An 18,006-nucleotide genomic window follows, 5' to 3' on the forward strand; every position below is an offset into this window, starting at 1 on the left:
CCACCATCTCTATCCCCTCCTCGGGTTACCGTGATCGCCATTGAGATGGGACTCTAACTGATCTAGCAGCAGTTTGAGCATTCTCACGCGCATCTTTATTGCAAAGCAAACTACACGCTCGAGGCTGGATAGCTGCGCTCCCTACCATCCTTGCCTGTTCCAATATTCACGCCGCGTTGATTGAGAGCTGCGACTGAAGCAGTCAACTCCAATGTATCATGGCTAGCATCAAAGCTTCAGAAGGAGAGAGATCTCCTTGCCCAGACAGACTACCTGACACGCCTTCTTCCAACGATACACTTGCCAGATCCAAACGCAGCATCACTCCTCGCGGACCTCTCTTTCCCAATCTCGACGAAGCTCATCGGAGGATTACTGCTCGCGCAGGACCCCACAATCCCTTCCAGAAGCCAACTGACGAAGGCTACTCGAGTCCCGACTCAGTTTCGCAGGAGCGACTGACTGATATCGCTGCCCCTGAATTTGACAATGTCGACACGCCTCTTCAAGCCCATGGACAGGCTCCAGAAATTGTCGTGCCTCAACCTCTGCGTCTCATGGCAGGCCGATCTTTGACCAAGTGGCAGAACACTTCAAAGCTGCCAAAGAACTCTGCTGCGAACAATGATGAACAGATTTCCACGGAGAATCCCGACAAGCGCATAGCAATCGATGATCCAGGCCGTACTGATACCACTGGCAGTACCGTCAGTCGCATTGTTGACCAGTATGCCGCAGCTGGAGATAATTATGCTTCATCCAGTGTTGGCAGTCTGGACCTGGCCTATACTTTCGAACCGCGTGATGGAAGTCGTGATTCCAATCATCGATCGGGACAGCAGGATGACGAGCGCCAAATGACAAGAAATGTTACGTCCCACTCCCATCGCAACTCGAGCTGCCCCCCTCGCCAGTCGTTTTCTCGCCGGGCTGCTGAGACTGATGGTGGCAGTCGGGTGACGGAAGCCCAATTGCCACGCCCAACAGAGCATGACTGGTTGCGTGGAACCAACCACTCTATGAGTCGACCCTCTGACGCTTATATGCACAGTCCTCTCCCAAGAATTCCTGTTCACAGTCCTCTCCCGCAGATACCTAGTCGCTATGCCTTGGATGACGCCGATGACTGGCAGACCGAGGCCGAAGGTGGTGGCGACATGCCTAATCCACGAGAGCCACCTCCGAGCTTCATGGCACACCAAAGTCTCGTGCCTCTACCACTACGAACTACATCGGATCGAAATGTCCTCAAGGTTTCCACTCTCCAAACAACTACCAATCTGAGCGAGCCCGAGACATCGGCAGGATCTGGCCTTGGAGCAGTCTCGACCAGCTCAAATGGCGAACCCTTCCCGTACGACAACGAACAGTTCAGACGGATCAGACAGCTGGAGAAGGAAAGAGAGGTTAGCTGTGCTCTAGCAGAGTTGAACGAGTCCCCGACACGCACTTATGGTGTTGTCAGACGCCCGGCTGTGAGTATAGAGGAAGAAGAGTTCTCGAATCACAATCACACCACAATTGACGAGATTGAGATGGATCTTGACGACAACTTGCGAGGCTCTCCGAGTCGTCATCGTCATTATGATGATGGAAGCTTCTTCGATCCCATCGCATTCCGGGCTCTTCATGGTGATATTCCACTCAACGAAGTAAAGGTCGTGATCAACAAGAATCCCAATAACAGTGCTAGCGAGAACAATGCTCATGGCAGCAACTTTGGTCTTTCCTTTGATAGAAACGACCAAAGGTCCAGGTTGACACGATCTCGCGACATTGATGCTGATTGGGTCACGGAAGCAACCAGCGAGGCCGACTTTGGGATCAACACAAGCAACCGAGACTTTGCTGAGGGCATCAAGGCGACAGGGTCCAGCATCGCAGACTACTCTGATGCTGGTTGGAGTACCCCATATCCTCAGTTCAGTTCGCGAAACAGAGTTGGGCAGACGATTTCGGGTGAGCCTGAAAGCTATGAGATGCAAGATCTGAACGAAAGAAAGCAGGGTGGGGGTGGACATCTGCCCAAAGCACGCGTGCCTCGCTTTGATGGATTTGGACAGAACAACTCACGGTTCATCCCCAACTATTCATCACAGGCTGGTTCCTCGGCAGGCGGACAGAATCCCTTTCGACGAGACTACAAGCGCGCTGACCCTGGCAGTTACTTTCAGTACAAGGGAGACCGCAATGCACCGTCCAGATTCGAGTTCCGTGACTCGGCATCAACTTACACACCAGCCTTTGAAGCCGACCGAGCCAATAGTGGCACACAAGGAACAATCCCGTCTTCTACAATGGCCTCGATTAACACCATCGAGCTTTTGGATGACAGTGCTGGCCATTCAAGCACAGGCGGTCACGTATCGTCTCCCTACCCCAGAATGGAAGAGGGCTCCTACAGCGACCCCCACCGCCATCATCCACGTCACATACCCATTCAAGATCCCCAACAGAACCCCTTCCGAGACGGAGCTCATGATCAGCATCAACGCAGAATGCGATCAGCCACTGAAGACTCGGAGGGTATGGGCTCTGGATCCTCGAAATTCTCATTCAAGTTCTTGGAGCTGCCCGAAGCACAAGAGCGCCAGAGAAGCCGTCGCGGCAGCAATGAAACCTGGGCAAACTCGTCAATGGCAAGGGACAACCGTTCAATCAGTATATCATCTGCCCGTCCAAGCTTGACCCCTCTGATTCGTCCAACTCCTGCATTGATAAGAGGAGAAACTCATGTCAGGAAGGGTTCACGTCTTTCGTCAACGTTCACGCCTCCGGCCTGGAACACCCGCGGTAAGCTGTACAAAGTGATTGATGATATCATGTTCCGGCAAGCTAACAGGAATAACTATTTTAGACTCGCCGGATATGAGTAACTGCACACCGCTTGATGCTTCAGCCTCGAGGCTCACGATACTGGAGGGCTCAGACGTTGAGACACCTACCGCCATTGCAACAAGACGCCGACTGAACCAAGTCCCAGGCGGTCAGAGTCGCATGCTACCACTTGACAAACGCATGCGCCCAAATCTTGTCCGCCCAAACTCGGTACTCGTACGAAGGGACATTCCTACATTCAGTGCCGCAGAGGACTATTTTGTATCTTCTCAAGGAAGACTTCGAAGCAAAATCTTCTTTTGCGTCGTGGTCTCTCTTAGCATTCTGCCCTTTGTCACCCTACTGGCCCTCTACGGCAAATTTGACAGCTGTCTCGCCTCTTTGACCCATGGAGAGGTCAGTCGATTCAACTACACACAGCGAAAGATTCTCAAAATTGTCTTTGCTGTCGAATGCATCATCTATGGAGCAATGGTTACTGCAATCATTGTCTATTTCGTCACACTTGGCAAGACCCATCACTAGGACTCTGCCTTGTTTGAAAGAGGAACCCTGTCCGCATCCCACGAGGAATGCTTATTGCCGACGTGGTTCAATCTAATGAGCATCTGATTCGATGGCATTAGTGGTCATCTGTGTAAAGATGTCATCTGAAGCTCATACACTCGTTCTTTGTTTTGCTGATGATCTAGTAACGTCGCCCTCTATCCGATTGCGACGTGTGGAAAAAGAGTTCATTCACGACTTTGGCTTCTTTTTTCTCAGGACACCACTTGGAAAGTCTTCTTGGTCATCATTGATCAACGTCATCCATACTTTCTGGTTTGCATCACCTAGATCGCCAGCGGTACCTGCATAGTCAAGTGTTTTGCGTTGTACGCCATGGTTTTTGTTACTGCTTCTTTCCCCCCTCCCTTTGGATCGAATTTAGTTCTTTCGATCAGATGGCATCACCGCTGAAGTCCAGCTGTCCATTCTTGAAAATTCCGCAGTTCTTGCTTGAGATCGAAGACAAGCATGCGATTCACAGCAGCAACCGAGTCGACTTTGCATGGAACAGACGCCAAAACATAACACCCACCCCTTTCATCAAAATACCGATTCTACGCCCTTGACGATGCTTGAGATGTCAAGAAATCAGTGCACAAGCGGGCGAAAGCCAGGGGAATTGCGACCCCGTTTTTATGTCAATAGGTCACACATACTGTCTGTACTACATGGTGCACACTACAGGCCACAGCACGATCATAGCTCTGAAAGTCCTTGTTTCAATGTTTTCGCCTCACCCGACAATTCGGAAGAGACCACACAAACACAGCAGCAATGCAGGAAGAACTAATTGCACAGAAAACCCACAAAAATAACCCTTCCAGGAAAAAAAAACAAACGTCGACCAGCCCTATGAATTCCTCAGTCTTGTTTTTATTCCATGCACGACAAGACAAATAGCTAGACTACGTGCATCAACAAGCAATAACGCCATGTCTTCGCGGGCGACTTGTATCTTGACACATGGAGTACCGGTACTAATGCGTATGAATTGAGAGAATGGGGAGATACTTGATCGGAAAGGGCAAGGGAAGACGTCAGAAAATGGATAATCTTGTACATAGATAATACAAGACATGCCAAATACCATGATCATGATGAATAGTGACTCAATGCTTTGACTGACTTGCTGTAGGACTGTGAGCCGGAGGGCTCCAGGTGGCCAAGTATTACTTGAACACAACCCTCACGATTACGACTCAATGTGTAGTCAATTATTGGATGTCAAAACTGTGTGGAATTTCTAATTCGAATCCCAACTTCTGAGCCATTATGCCATGGCGCCACCGTGGATGGGGATCGGCCGCAAGCAACTAAAAAGTAACAAAAAAAAAAAAAACGAAAATACCTGTAGCACCTCTTGTTTTCCCCCTTCTCTAAATCATGGAAAGAACAAAAATAATGACAAGTCCACAGTCTTGGCCCAGCGAAAATAACTACCGAATCGTGGAAAGAAAACCTACAGGTGACCCAACTCGTCAAGCATGAGCAAGCCAGCTCCAGGGTTCGTTTTGATTTCGACTTTAAACAGAATTCCCCCAACGCCAACAATATGCTTTGTCCCTTCTGCTAGTCGCTTCAATTGCTTTGGGTAAACAAATATGCTTTTTTCTTCTTCTTCTGCCTCCTCTTTCGAGCTCTCGTTCCGTCGGGAAATCCTTGCAAGACACTCTACGGCTTGGGCTCGCTTATCAAAGTTGGCGCAATGCGTCGCTTCTTGGGTTGGGCGTTGGTCGTGGCCTCGTCCTTTTCACTTTCGCTAGCATCCCGCTTCACGCCTGCAGTCACCGTGTTGCCACTTCTCGGTGTCTCGGGTGGTGTGGTGATGGGTACTCCCGTAACCTTGGCCGAATTGGTAGCAGCAATGCTGGGCACTGTACCACCTATCAAGGGAGGATTTGTCATGACGGCAGTTGATGACTGAGTCGCCACGGAAGAAGTGCTGTTGGATCGCGCGGGCGATGAAGGTCTCAGGCTGACAAATGAGGCAGAAGTCGTGGAGGGTGGGCTTGGCGCGGTGAAGGAGCTGGCCGAATTGCGATGCTGGTGTTGTGATGGGCCGCGGAAAGGAGATGGCGGCGCATAAGATGTGGGTGTTGGCGTAGGCGTCGCCTGGTTGGAAGAAGTGCCGGTCCCTGCAGAGGTAGGAGGAGCCTTGACTGTTGATAATTCACCAGTGTAAATCGTGCCCAGCTCGCCCGGACTGAATGAAATAGTCGAACAGAAGCCATCAAATGAAGAGATTAGTAGCGTTAGACCATCATTAGACCTATGCGCATTAGCGGTACATTCATAAATTTTGTCATGCACACAAAACTTACCATGCCAAGTCAGTAAATGTAGTAAGATGCAAGTTACTGACAACGCAGATGGGCGTCATCTGTTGGGTATCATAGAGAAGGACGGTGTCCTGGGTTGCGACAGCATAAAGCATACGGTATGGCAAGGCAAATGTCGGCTTTGGTCCAGCTGTCGAAGCTCCTGTCTCAAGATTCAATGATTTGGATGAGGCGTTGGATTTTTCAGTCTCGGCATTTGCAGAGGATGGGGGCGGAGGAGGGTCCATCGAAGGTGCTGGCGAAGGTTTCGAGATGGGTTCCGGGAGTGCCGGAATAGGATCCTCCGGGGAAGAAGTGTCAATCGTAATGTGTTTTGTGACGGGTGGTGATTGTCGCAATGTGTATATGATAGGAGAGCACTTGATCGCGATAGATGGTTTCTTGTGCCCTGGCAGATGGGCAATTGGGGGTTTGTTGATGCCTCCCCGGGTATAGATGTAGACGGTATTGATCACCTCGTACAAATTCCGCGAGCCATCGCCAGGGTGCTGAACTTGGTATTGGCCAGCTGGAGTCATCAGCAGACTGCCATCTGGGGTAAATGTAAGCCGCCGGAAGAACGAAGTCAAGGTCTCGTTTGCGTAGAGATTTGCGTTCCGAACGCCCATATTGGGTTTAGGTGAGGGCTCCATGGGCATGACGGCTGGCAAGGGCAGAGAAGGTGCTGGCGATACAGATCTGCGAGACGAAAACGAAGATCGTCTACTATGGCTAACAACGCTCGGTGGGTTCATTGGCAGCGGCACTGAAGTGGGCGTGCCGGGAGCAGATGGCACGGGCGATCCAACTGCGGCACTTGAAGAGTCAGTGGCAGCAAGAAGTGAGCGAGTCCCCAGGTCAGGAGGCGCTGGACTGCTGGATGAGATTCGACGGGCAGGTAGGTCCATTTTTGCATGGCTCGCAAGAAGTGTGTACTGCCCGTCTTTCGTCTTCAACGAGTAGATGTGAACGGACCGATCTGAAGACTGTGTAGCGATGTATTCGTTGAGGGGATCCCATGCGACGCCTTGGACATAGTGACTGTGCTCGGCTATTTGGCGCACCAGAGAACCCGTTCCTGCATTATAGATTCGGGCGACATTGTCCATGCTGCCAATGATAAAGTGTTGAGCATCTGGAGACCAAGCAAGGTCGTAGATTTCGGCACCACTTGACCGACACATGTGTTTCGTACGCCAGGTTTCCTTGTCATCTAGATCTTCATTGCCAAGCACTGTATGATTGCCGTCGGCTGGGACCCAGAGAATCACATTGCCGTCATCACCAGCAGATGCAAGAAGCTCGCCTAAAGGTTGTGATTGTTTAGCTTCCACTTCTGTTTTCATCATGCACAAAAAGAGACTGCAAGAGGAAAGTACCAAGCATACCTTTGGGGGCCCATCTGACGACGTTGACAGCTTGGGAGTGTTTAGTCAGGGTGGAAAGATACTCGACCTTGCGGTCTTCCCCTTCACCCTCTATCCTCCATATCTAATTTTTGGTCAGCTTGGCCAAGCTTGTTTAAAAGGACAGATATTTGGGGGATGTCGTACTCGAACATTGTTGTCTCCACCACCTGTTGCGAGTCGTCCTTTGCCGTTCGGTTCGAAATGTGCAGAGTAGACGGGACTGGTCGAATCGTGCCAATTGATGATCAAGGGTGTGCTCTTCATCTTGACGGCTGTGCTCGGAACATGAGCATATCAAAGTAGGCCCAGAAATTTGGCTCGATGGAGATTTGGGAATTGTATCAAACGACGGGCAACCAATGCAGTCAAGGCTGCTCGTGTCGAGTTGTGTCGGAAGGCTCGCCAAGGAGAGCCTTGAGGAGCGTGGGAGCTACGATGCTTTGGGAGATGTTTCTCGTCGTCGGCGATGCTTCTTCCTAGGCAGTCATTGACAGCGTCCTATGTGTGTGTGGTGCCCGCCGTGAGTTCCAGCCTGAGGGGTTCGAATCAATTGCAACAATCCTCGAGAATTCCTTCAGGCTGGGAGGGTTATTGTTCGGCGGATTTTAAGGTTGACGGATGGCTCAACGACTACTGGTGGTGGGGAAGCTCAAGATATGCAAGCTCGATTATTACAAAGTATGGGAGGCAAGCTGCCTGCTTTTGTGAGCCGTCGCTTTTCGTTGGATTCGGTTCTGACGGATGATTCACTCGTGTGTGCTGTTCAAGTCGAGAAGGAGAAAGGGAATCGGTAATCTGTAATGTACGACTTGGCAATAAAGTCTTGGGGGTGAGTTTTGTATCGGCAGGTTTGAGTAGAGTGACAAGGAGGATTATTGTGGATGCTTTGGCCGTCCATCCGTCAGCCAGCAGTAGCAGCATCAGCTATCAATACCAACAACGTGTGTCTCTGTCACTCAGTAATGATCGGTCCATTAAATTGAAATCCAGGTGCACACGCAATTTGATTCGCCAGTTTAGTCAGTCGGGTCGTGGATGGGCGCGTTTGACGTGTCGGGCCAATCGCGTGCCACGGCCCCGCGAAAGCCGCAAGTGGTGAGTGGAGCTCTGGTTTTGGTTATGCTCGCCAGCCAAAAAAAAAAAAAAAAAAAAAAAAAAAGAACTGCTGCCCAAATGTGCTGTGCTCCAGGGCTGTCTGTACTGACCGAGTGTCCAACTGCCTTTTTGCACATGCTGAATCCTCTTCCATCCAGGGTGCGTAGGTCAAGAGGCTCTGTCTTCACTCGCAGGTATTGTGAAATGCATCAATCATGGCCAAACCTAGTCAGAAACACGGGCTAGTTACATGTTTCAAAGGATTCAACAAATTGACAAATGTTACTGGCCAATTCGCAGCTACAAATCAGGATCTTGCTCAGTTTACATACCGGTCACCGAAGTGGATCAAACGATATCTATGCCATTTGAGGCACGGCTGGCTACAACTTGCTCTCATCTACTGTGTACTTTTTGCTCCTGTGGCTTTTCTAACGCTATGAAAGGGTTTTCTTCTTATTCCTCCTGTCTCTCTCCCCTTTCCCCCCCGGGTCGCAATTGAAGGACATGGACCCGTTTGTTGGACAGAAAAACAGTATCGAGTCTATAGGATTGCGCCAAGCCAGCTTCTGTGACGTGCCCCTTGGGCAAGATCAGATACGAGCTCAGCACCTTGTAATTTGCATCTCAAGAGCTCGACGGGTGAAAAGAGGGCGATGCAAGAAGGTATTCGCTCAGTGCAGTTTGTTGTACGTGTGAAACAAGCGTTGAAAGTTCATTAAATGAACATCATATCGGCTTCAAATCATATGCAATGTACATGAGATTTGACAATGTGCCTGCATCGCCTTTCTTCGAGGAGGTGATGGGAAAACATACACTGCTTTGACTGGGTGCCGTAGGGGTAGGGTGCCCAATATGCGTCTCACGGTAAATTCACTCTGTCATCTCCCATGATGCCTAGTTACTGGTTATACTTCGAATGTGGTCCTCTATGCTGGAAATGCATCTGATTGGCTTCATCCTCTATAGCACGGGATCTCATGAAAAGCGCACACTCTATAATATCTAGGTTAGTGCATTATTTGCTACGCTGCAGGTCTCGCAAGTGCCCTGTTGAGTCAGATAGTAGACACCAAACGGACTCCGGGTGACTGATGAGCCCGTCAGGTCAGATCGGCTAACAAATCGCCCGAATCTGCAATTGGAAGGGGGGGTATTCTTTCAGCCCCTTCGATGCCATGCAGACAGATGTGCATGGAAGAGGGGGGATTCTCTGCTCTTGCGTCGGGAAGCGGTGTGACTGAGCTGACGAGACTCCCGAACCTAGCACCATTACTGTATCCATAAGGCCTGGACTCGCTCCGTATCGTATATCCCGCTGCAACACTATATCCTACCTAGGTATGCCATGTACCCAATGTATGTTGGTAACGTAGGCAACCTTGAAGCAATGATTTGTTACCCTTGAGCTGAAACTCGTCAACCCGGGTAATGGGGTTTGGGGGCACTTATCTTTGCAAGCATCCATGCATGCCTCTTGGAACTCGCTTGGGTAGCGCCCATTTTCAGGATACCAGGAGTAGTGAAGCAGATATATTTCCCCTAGTCCAACCTCTGCTACCGAGCGCGTCAAGAGAAATGGTCTCGGGTAAAGAAAAAACTATTGTCCGTGATATCATATAGGTGAGCAGCAAGACAAGTATACCTCTATACTATAGAACTCGCATTGAACAGATTCGACCTTCTTTCACTTCTTGCTTGCTTACTTACCTATCTCTGATGATTAGGTGGTGTAAAGGTAGGAGGCGGGTGTATTCATTCATATCTCTCTCATGAACTGTCCTGTAAAGGCCAATTTCGCAACGGTTTTGGTGGTGGGGTCCTATGGCGCCCCCCAATTCATCACTGGCCTTTTACCCCGGACAGGAGTCACTGATGCCAAGACAGATCGCTGAAAAGATCCAATCAAGACTTACTGGAAAGGACCCTGCAGCCAGACTAACCTTCCGTTATTGAGAGGCAGATAATGTCACCGCGTGTGTGCGTGCTGACGCTGCAGCCCAGAGTTTGTCGTTGCATCTGTAGGTTAGCATACTCCCTGCGAATAGCATCAATGACTCTAATCCTGACCCTGGGACACCATGTGACAGACAAAAGTTACTCCTGTCGCACACGGAGCAATCTGTCGTCGCCGTTAGAGACACAACCATATGTTGTGAATCATGGACAGACTCGGCGTGGTTGAACAGCATTCTAGTCGCCCTTACATGGTCAGACAGATGGACACCTTGCCCAGCCAAGCTTGTAAAGTTTGAGACAAATGTCCAAATACCAAATCTACACAAGACTATGGGTAGATTGCACGAAACGAGTATCAGTCGTACCGGCGGAACCGTATTTGATCGGGAGGCTAGCGAGAGGAAAGCATCATATCATGTTGTAAGTTGGGCAACCAGGAGGTGAGTTGAGAGGCAGACTTGTGCGGCTACTACGACGAAAGTGTAGCATGGCTTCGGCATAGTTGTACCGGAGAGGAGTCACTTGATGCCCTCTTGCGCATCATACCCATCCCACCTCCTGCTGTCATCAGCATCACGACCGCCCCCAAAGTTGCACTACATATCGTTTTATGTGCGGAATATGCGCTACGGTACTATACTGTACATATGTGTGTATATATGTGGTGGGCACATGAGACGGATGGATTGGTTGAGAGGGCCAGACAGGCACGAATAAGCATAGCTATGTCTTTTGAAAGACTACAATGCTCCATGCGAAGTGACCATGCCCAGGAGCATATGGCATGCATCAATCATACATGCTATACATTGTGTTGCGGGGCAAGGGCGGCAGGTAGAGAGATCCATGCGCAAAAGACCCGAATTGTCAAGATGACCACTGTTATTCATCCGTCCGTCCATCTATGTTACTCACTATACTTATTAACCTACTCAACCTCAACCACCAATGTTATGCTATGCTGTAAGGTACTTTGCGACTTGATGACAAACCAAGAGTGGGTTTGTCATGTAGGAACCAGTTTTCCACGTTCGGGTTTGGCGCAGACCATGCGACTATTGGCATAATTTTTTTTTTCTTCAACCAGGTCGACGATATCTTTGCCAGAAGCCCTCAATCCACACATGCAATCCACCTTCTGTTCTGAGCAATAGGGCACTTTTTTAGTGCCTAGACAGTAGGTCTAGGGCGCAGCATGCAGGCATCTGCAGGACGGCTGATGGATCCATCCCCCGGCCTCTAGCGGTTCATACATATATGTACATGATGTCTATTTGTGCAGCATTCCCAGGATATCCTGCAATGGAAATTTGTATCTTGGTGTAAGTCGGGGTGGTATCAAGCAAATACTGCTTTCAGAGTGATGATGATTATGACGAAGATAATCAAAATATGTGGCCAATTGCTTTATAGCCAACAAACAACAGGGTATTGACAAGGTATTTCACGCAGGGCATGCCGTCTATCTCTGCTATTTAGTAGTGCTATGTACCTGGGTTTTCTACTCGCCGGTAGCTGCTAGGCACGACTTCCGAGGCTTGTCTTTTGGCCCACCTCGTAAGCAATCGCGGAAATGACTGACGATAGGTATCCCAAAATGCTGCTCGTCAGTCTTTGGTGAGAACATCCACACTTTGAAACAAGAACGCGGTGTTTGCGCAATTTTCTCTCTCTCTCTCTGGGACGTGTATCTACCTATGCGACTGTTTGTTCGAGGTGCATGAGTATTCCGTAGCATAACCAGAGCCGTGATAATATCCACTTACCTTGGGCAGTCTCCATCTTGCTAGATCCCTGATTTCAGTGCTTCAGTCGTGCCATATCTCCGGGCCGTGATGGATGGCAGAAACCCCGGCCCCGACATAGTCCTGCAGCCTAGGTCAATGGCGGTATGTAAATAATACAAAAACGACGACGATACCCTCATGGCGAGAGCGGGACAGACAACCGAGCTTGCTCTACCTCACAGATCAGATTGGCCGTACAATACATTATTAGGGTCGTTCTAATACAACGCTGGTCTGTCGCAATCCAGCACTGGCGAATCGGGGCACAAGCACTCGGCAAGGGGTCTTACTCTAGTCTAAGTCTCATCCTTCGCATTCCCGTATCAAGCCATCGCCCGAGCATACGCCCGCCGCCCAGTTGGTGCCCCGCCAAAACTTCGAACTGATGAGTCAAGCGGCGTGGATAATCGTCTCGACACAATAAAGAAGAAAAAAAAAATTACAATTACCCCGGCTGCAAGACTACAGGGACTAGAAGAACTTTCGCCGCATGCAGCCCACATGGAGTAGTACTGCATTCAATGTTTCTCCCCGCGCTGTTCTGCCGTAGAAGCACCAGCATGTATAGCAACTAGTACATCACTCGTACTGTATCTATCTACATTAGCTTTGACCTTTTTTCTCTCTTCCCAGATCTCGGGACGGATGTGTGTCATGGACTCTGATAGTTATTAGTCGAGTCACTGCCTGAAAATTTCTGGGTCCAATATTAGACCCTTACGTATTCTGTCAGCCTTCTAGACGCCCCCCGCTAAACTTGCAGAGGGGAGGGATATACATAACATACCTTGCCGACACAGTACGGGGGTTTCTCTCTCTCTCTCTTCTCTCTTCTCCCTTTCTTCTTCTTCTTCTCCTTTGCTTATATCGTGACGTTTTCCTCATTGGAGAAGAAAAAGTGTCTCCCCCACAATAATCGCCGCGAACGCACTCGCGCTCCGAGGGGTTGATCAACGATCCTACCTTAGCTTTGAGGTCAAGATAGTGCAAACGTGCTCTGACGCAACACTCTACTGGACCACCCCAGACTACGCACTACGTATAAGTTTGCGTTGCCATTTGCGGGTCCCCTTGCGGTGGGCGGATCAATCAATTATTCAGCTGGTCAGGTTGATCGAAAACGCCGTAACATAATACAATAATTATTTTCCTAACACTTCCAACTCTCCGCCGGCAAGGACAACATCAATTGCCCAGCAATTGATCCCAAGTCATGTCGCAAGAGATCATTCTGTTGGCAACCTCCGCCGGCGGCCTGGGATTGATTGGTTTGCTATCGGCACCGTCCGTCATCAGTCTCGCCGGACAACTGAGGAATCGAGAGCCGCCGACGGAAATTTACGAAGATGAAGACGGCAAATCAACACCAGAGGCCGTCAAGGCTTATAGCGCCAAGGTCCCGAAAGTCTTTGTTTTGCTTTTCTCTCTGATTGGTCTCGGCTTGTCCATCGCCCTGGCCGTGCTCTCTACCATTGGCGAGAGCCACAGTCTATTTCTTCAGAACTGGTTGAGCGTAGGCACATGGGTAAGAAAGCCACCCTTCTCCTACTCCTTCTACTCATCAGCAACAAGAAAACCCACATGCTAACATTGTTTGCAGGCTCTGTTAACCTTCCAAGCTGTATGCATTGCTTCTAGCCGAAAGTCCAGGACTGCTCACAATCTAGGTAAAATATCGGCCTTGTCTGCCTTGCTCTTGGTAGTAGTTCTTGTTATACAGGATGACGAGGTCGCCCCGCGTCTAATCAAGCATGATTTGCTCATATTCGCTTTGCGCATTGTCGAGGTCGTCATACTCATCGGTCTTGCTTTGTCCAGCGTTTCCATCCCGCGCAGACCCGATGTTTATCACAATGGCAAGATTGTAGACAGATATTACACCGAATCCTTCTGGAGCCATTTGAACTGGAGTTGGCCTGCCGATGTCCTACGCTTGGCTCTCAAGAAGAACAACCTCGACTTGGACGACCTCCCCAGGCCAGACCATTACAGTCGTGCCAAGGAGACCACCCTGGACTGGGAAAGCCGCAACTTCAAAGGTCCACTCTGGATTTCTATCATTGCCGCTCACAAGTGGAAATTCGCTCTTCAGTGGTTTACAACGCTTGTTTCGTCCTTCCTCAATTTCGCCCCACAATGGTGTGTATTGCGGCTTCTCATCATCTTGGAGAACCGAACGTCGAACGAGCCATTGGGGTACGATACCTGGATGTGGGTGGTCTGGATCGGCGTCTCCATGATTGCCCAATCGTGGGTCGAAGCCTACATCTTCTGGCTGTCCTGGGCCGAACTCTGCATTCCTCTACGAGCTCAGCTGTCTTCTTTAATCTTCAAGAAGTCAATGCGGAGAAAGGACGTCAAAGGCGCCAGCAAGAAGAAGGAAAAGGCCCCCGAGTCGTCAGATCCGCTTGTTGCTGCACCGTCTGGCGCAGTACCTACCAGCGATTCTCCTCAGGAGGAAACGAGCGAGGAAAGCGAAGAGGAACAGCTGAAGAAGAGCAAGCAATCAACGGTCAACTTGATTGGCGTCGATGCCAAACGCGTCTCCGATTTCAGTTCGTTCAACTTCTACTTCCCGGGAAGCGTCTTCAAGCTTGTCGTCTCCCTCGCCTTCTTGGTCAATCTGCTCGGTTGGAAGGCTCTCGTGGCCGGATTTTCAACCATGCTTGCCATCACGCCAGTAAACATCTATTTCAGCAGGAGATACTCGGCTGCACAAGATCGTCTGATGAAAGTCAGGGATGAGAAAATGGAGGTTGTCTCGGAAGCACTTCAGGGCATCCGACAGATCAAGTTCTCGGCACTTGAGCCGCAATGGGAAAACAAGATTGGCGAAGTAAGAGAAAGGGAGTTGAAATGTGTTTGGGACGCCTTTTTCAACGACACCATGCTGATCGGATGCTGGGTCACAAGCCCCATCATGCTTGCTGCAGTTTCCCTCGCAGTTTATGCTGCCGTCCATGACAAGCTGCTCCCGTCGGTTGCCTTTGTCAGTTTGGGCGTCTTTAGAGCGCTCGAAGTCACGCTTTCTGTTATTCCCGAGTTGACAACCGATCTTCTAGATGCATGGGTATCAGTGAAGCGAATTGACGATTACCTGAATGGCGCAGAAATCGAGGACCTTATGGAAGAGGCCGACGAGGTTACTTTTGATAATGCCAATATTGCATGGCCTGCTGATAAGACGGACGATGACCCTGATAGGTTTGTTCTCCGCAATGTTACAGTCACGTTTCCCAAGGGCGAGCTCTCGGTCATTTCTGGAAAAACGGGCGCTGGAAAGTCACTCATGCTTGCTGCTATTCTTGGCGAAGTCGATGTCTTATCCGGTTCCATCAGCGCACCAAAGGCACCGCCTTTGAGCCAACGTCATGACGCCAAGGCCAACGCAAGCAACTGGATTCTACCTGGGGCCATTGCTTATGTCGCCCAGATTCCCTGGATCGAGAATGCCACAATCAAGGAAAACATCCTCTTTGGGCTTCCGTTCGATGAGGCGAGATACCACAAGACCATTGAAGTTTGTGCCCTGAAGAAGGACATCGAAATGTTCTCCGACGGAGAGCGCACGGAAATTGGTGCCAATGGAATCAATCTATCTGGAGGTCAAAAATGGCGAATCACTTTGGCAAGGGCCATTTACTCACGAGCCGGCATACTTGTTCTCGACGATATTTTCAGTGCTGTCGATGCTCATGTTGGCCGCCACATCTTTGAAAAGTGTCTAAACGGCGAGCTGTGCGCGGGGCGAACCAGAATTCTGGTCACTCATCACGTGGCATTGTGCGAACCAAAGACCAAGTATCTGGTAGAGCTCGGAAACGGTGTTGTTCTCAACGCTGGTCTACTCTCAGAACTCGATGAGGATGGTGTGTTGGAGCAAATCAAGAGCCACCAGTCGACTGCCGAGATACCAATGGATGAGGATACGACGGCGGTCAATTCAGAGGAGACTTCTCAGATTGACGACGAATCGACCGAAGTGCCTCTGGCAAAAATTCCCTCCAATGCGCAACAGGCCCGCAAATTTGTCGAAGAGGAGGGTCGCGAGCAAGGCGCTATCAAGAAACATGTCTATGCTACTTATCTGCACGCGACTGGAGGCTGGTTCTTTTGGTCCACCGTCTTTGCATTTTACGTCGTCGTCCAAGGCTTGACCCTTGGTAGGTCTTGGTGGTTGAAGATCTGGACAGGAACCTACGAGGAGGAGACTATCCAAAATCACACGCAACAGCACGCCTATGCATACTCGCTCAACCTCCAACAGGTATCGTCTCAGCAGATGATGCAGCCCCTCAGGATGCAAGATGAAAGGGGCCTCGTCTTCTATCTGGGTATCTACGTCCTTCTAGCGGTTGCGAGTGCTATATTGGGAACTGTCAGGTACTACTACATCTTCCAGGGCTCCATCCAGGCATCCAGAACGCTGTTTGCCAAGCTCAACTTTGCCATTTTGCGGGCCCCTCTTCGATGGCTCGACACTGTGCCCGTTGGCAGAGTTCTCAATCGATTCACGGGCGATTTCCACAGTGTCGACACTCGCCTGGCTTATTCGCTTGGATTCGGTGCTGCCTCTTTCCTCAACCTCATTGGTGTCATTGTCGCCGGTTTATTCGTCTCGCCCATCATCCTTGTCTTGGCCTTTGTCCTTCTTCTCATTAGCATCTACTACGCGAAGAGATATCTTCATGGTGCCAGGCCTGCGAAGCGACTTGAAAGCACAACGAAGTCGCCCGTCTTTGAGCAGTTCGGATCGGCTCTGAATGGAGTCACCACCATCCGTGGATTCAACAAGGCACAGACCTATGTGGACCGCATGTATGGCAAGCTCGACGACTGGACGATTACAACCTGGCACATGTGGCTTTTCAATCGCTGGATGGGATGGCGCATGTCCGTGGTCGGATCGTTCTTTGCAAGTTTCGTGGCCATTCTCATTCTGCTGACCCCTGACATGGACGCTGCGCTGGCAGGTTTTGCTCTTGCCTTTGCCCTGGACTTTTCCGGCACTGTCATGTGAGTTGCCCCTACTCAGTTAACTTAGGCGATCTATAGCCTTTACTAACTTCTATTCAGGTGGACCATTCGTCACTACTCAAACATTGAACTGGAGATGAATGCCGCAGAACGTGTGGTGGAGTATAGTGAGCTGCCCACGGAGAATCTTGGGGGAGAGAAACCGCCAGCTGCTTGGCCTACCGAGGGCCGGGTCGAGGTTGATAACCTCGTGGTCAGCTATGCTGCGGATCTGTCACCTGTCCTCAAGGGGTTGACTTTTAGCGTCAACCGTAATGAGCGCATCGGAGTTGTCGGCAGGACTGGCGCAGGAAAGTCTTCTCTCACCTTGGCCCTGTTCCGCTTCCTCGAGGCACGCTCAGGATCAATCTACGTCGATGGAGTTGACATCTCCAAGATCAGGCTGCATGACCTTCGCTCGCGCCTTGCCATTATTCCTCAAGATCCTGTGCTCTTTTCCGGCACAGTTCGATCTAACCTCGACCCCTTTAACAACCACACGGACGATGCACTATTTGATTCGCTTCTGCGCGTGCACCTGATCTCCGAGGAGGAAACGGCACCAGGCACCCCTGTACCCGAGTCTGGAACTGAGAACGGATCGATTGCCAAGAAGAACACCAACATCTTCCGCGACTTGTCCAGCCCCATCTCCGAGGGTGGACTCAACTTGTCCCAGGGACAGAGACAACTGTTGTGTTTGGCTCGTGCCATTGTCTCACGTCCCAAGGTCATGGTTCTCGATGAAGCCACGTCGGCGGTTGACATGCACACTGACGCACTAATTCAACGATCCATTCGGGAGGAGTTTGGCGACAGCACCCTGTTGGTTATTGCTCACAGGCTAAGCACTATTGCAGACTTTGACCGCATTCTGGTCTTGAGTGACGGAAAGGTTGCCGAGTTTGGTACGCCCAAAGAGTTGTGGAATATTGATGACGGAAAGGGCATGTTCCGGGGCATGTGCGAGGAGAGTGGTGAAAAAGATAAACTCAGAGATATTTGCTTGGGTGTTGCAGGCGAACAGTAAAT

At 50.2% G+C, this 18,006-nt stretch overlaps 3 protein-coding genes across 3 annotated transcripts; 2 read left to right on the plus strand and 1 right to left on the minus strand.

Moving 5' to 3' along the window:
- Positions 1 to 218: 218 nt before the first annotated feature.
- Positions 219 to 3,363, plus strand: PFICI_06223 (uncharacterized protein; the record flags this gene model as incomplete). The annotated part of the gene is made up of 2 exons (XM_007834804.1): positions 219 to 2,793; positions 2,858 to 3,363. The coding sequence occupies 2 exons, from the start codon at positions 219 to 221 to the stop codon at positions 3,361 to 3,363; spliced, it is 3,081 nt and encodes a 1,026-aa protein (XP_007832995.1).
- A 1,695-nt stretch (positions 3,364 to 5,058) lies between these two features.
- Positions 5,059 to 7,378, minus strand: PFICI_06224 (uncharacterized protein; the record flags this gene model as incomplete). The annotated part of the gene is made up of 4 exons (XM_007834805.1): positions 5,059 to 5,656; positions 5,709 to 7,011; positions 7,094 to 7,196; positions 7,259 to 7,378. 4 exons carry the CDS (start codon positions 7,376 to 7,378, stop codon positions 5,059 to 5,061), a joined length of 2,124 nt encoding a protein of 707 aa, XP_007832996.1.
- Positions 7,379 to 13,171: 5,793 nt separating this feature from the next.
- Positions 13,172 to 18,004, plus strand: PFICI_06225 (uncharacterized protein; the record flags this gene model as incomplete). Its single annotated transcript, XM_007834806.1, has 3 exons — positions 13,172 to 13,483; positions 13,559 to 16,974; positions 17,035 to 18,004. 3 exons carry the CDS (start codon positions 13,172 to 13,174, stop codon positions 18,002 to 18,004), a joined length of 4,698 nt encoding a protein of 1,565 aa, XP_007832997.1.
- Between the last annotated feature and the right edge of the window lie 2 nt (positions 18,005 to 18,006).

Source organism: Pestalotiopsis fici (assembly GCF_000516985.1).
Source record: "Pestalotiopsis fici W106-1 unplaced genomic scaffold PFICI_Scf_4, whole genome shotgun sequence".
Lineage (NCBI taxonomy): Eukaryota > Fungi > Ascomycota > Sordariomycetes > Amphisphaeriales > Sporocadaceae > Pestalotiopsis > Pestalotiopsis fici.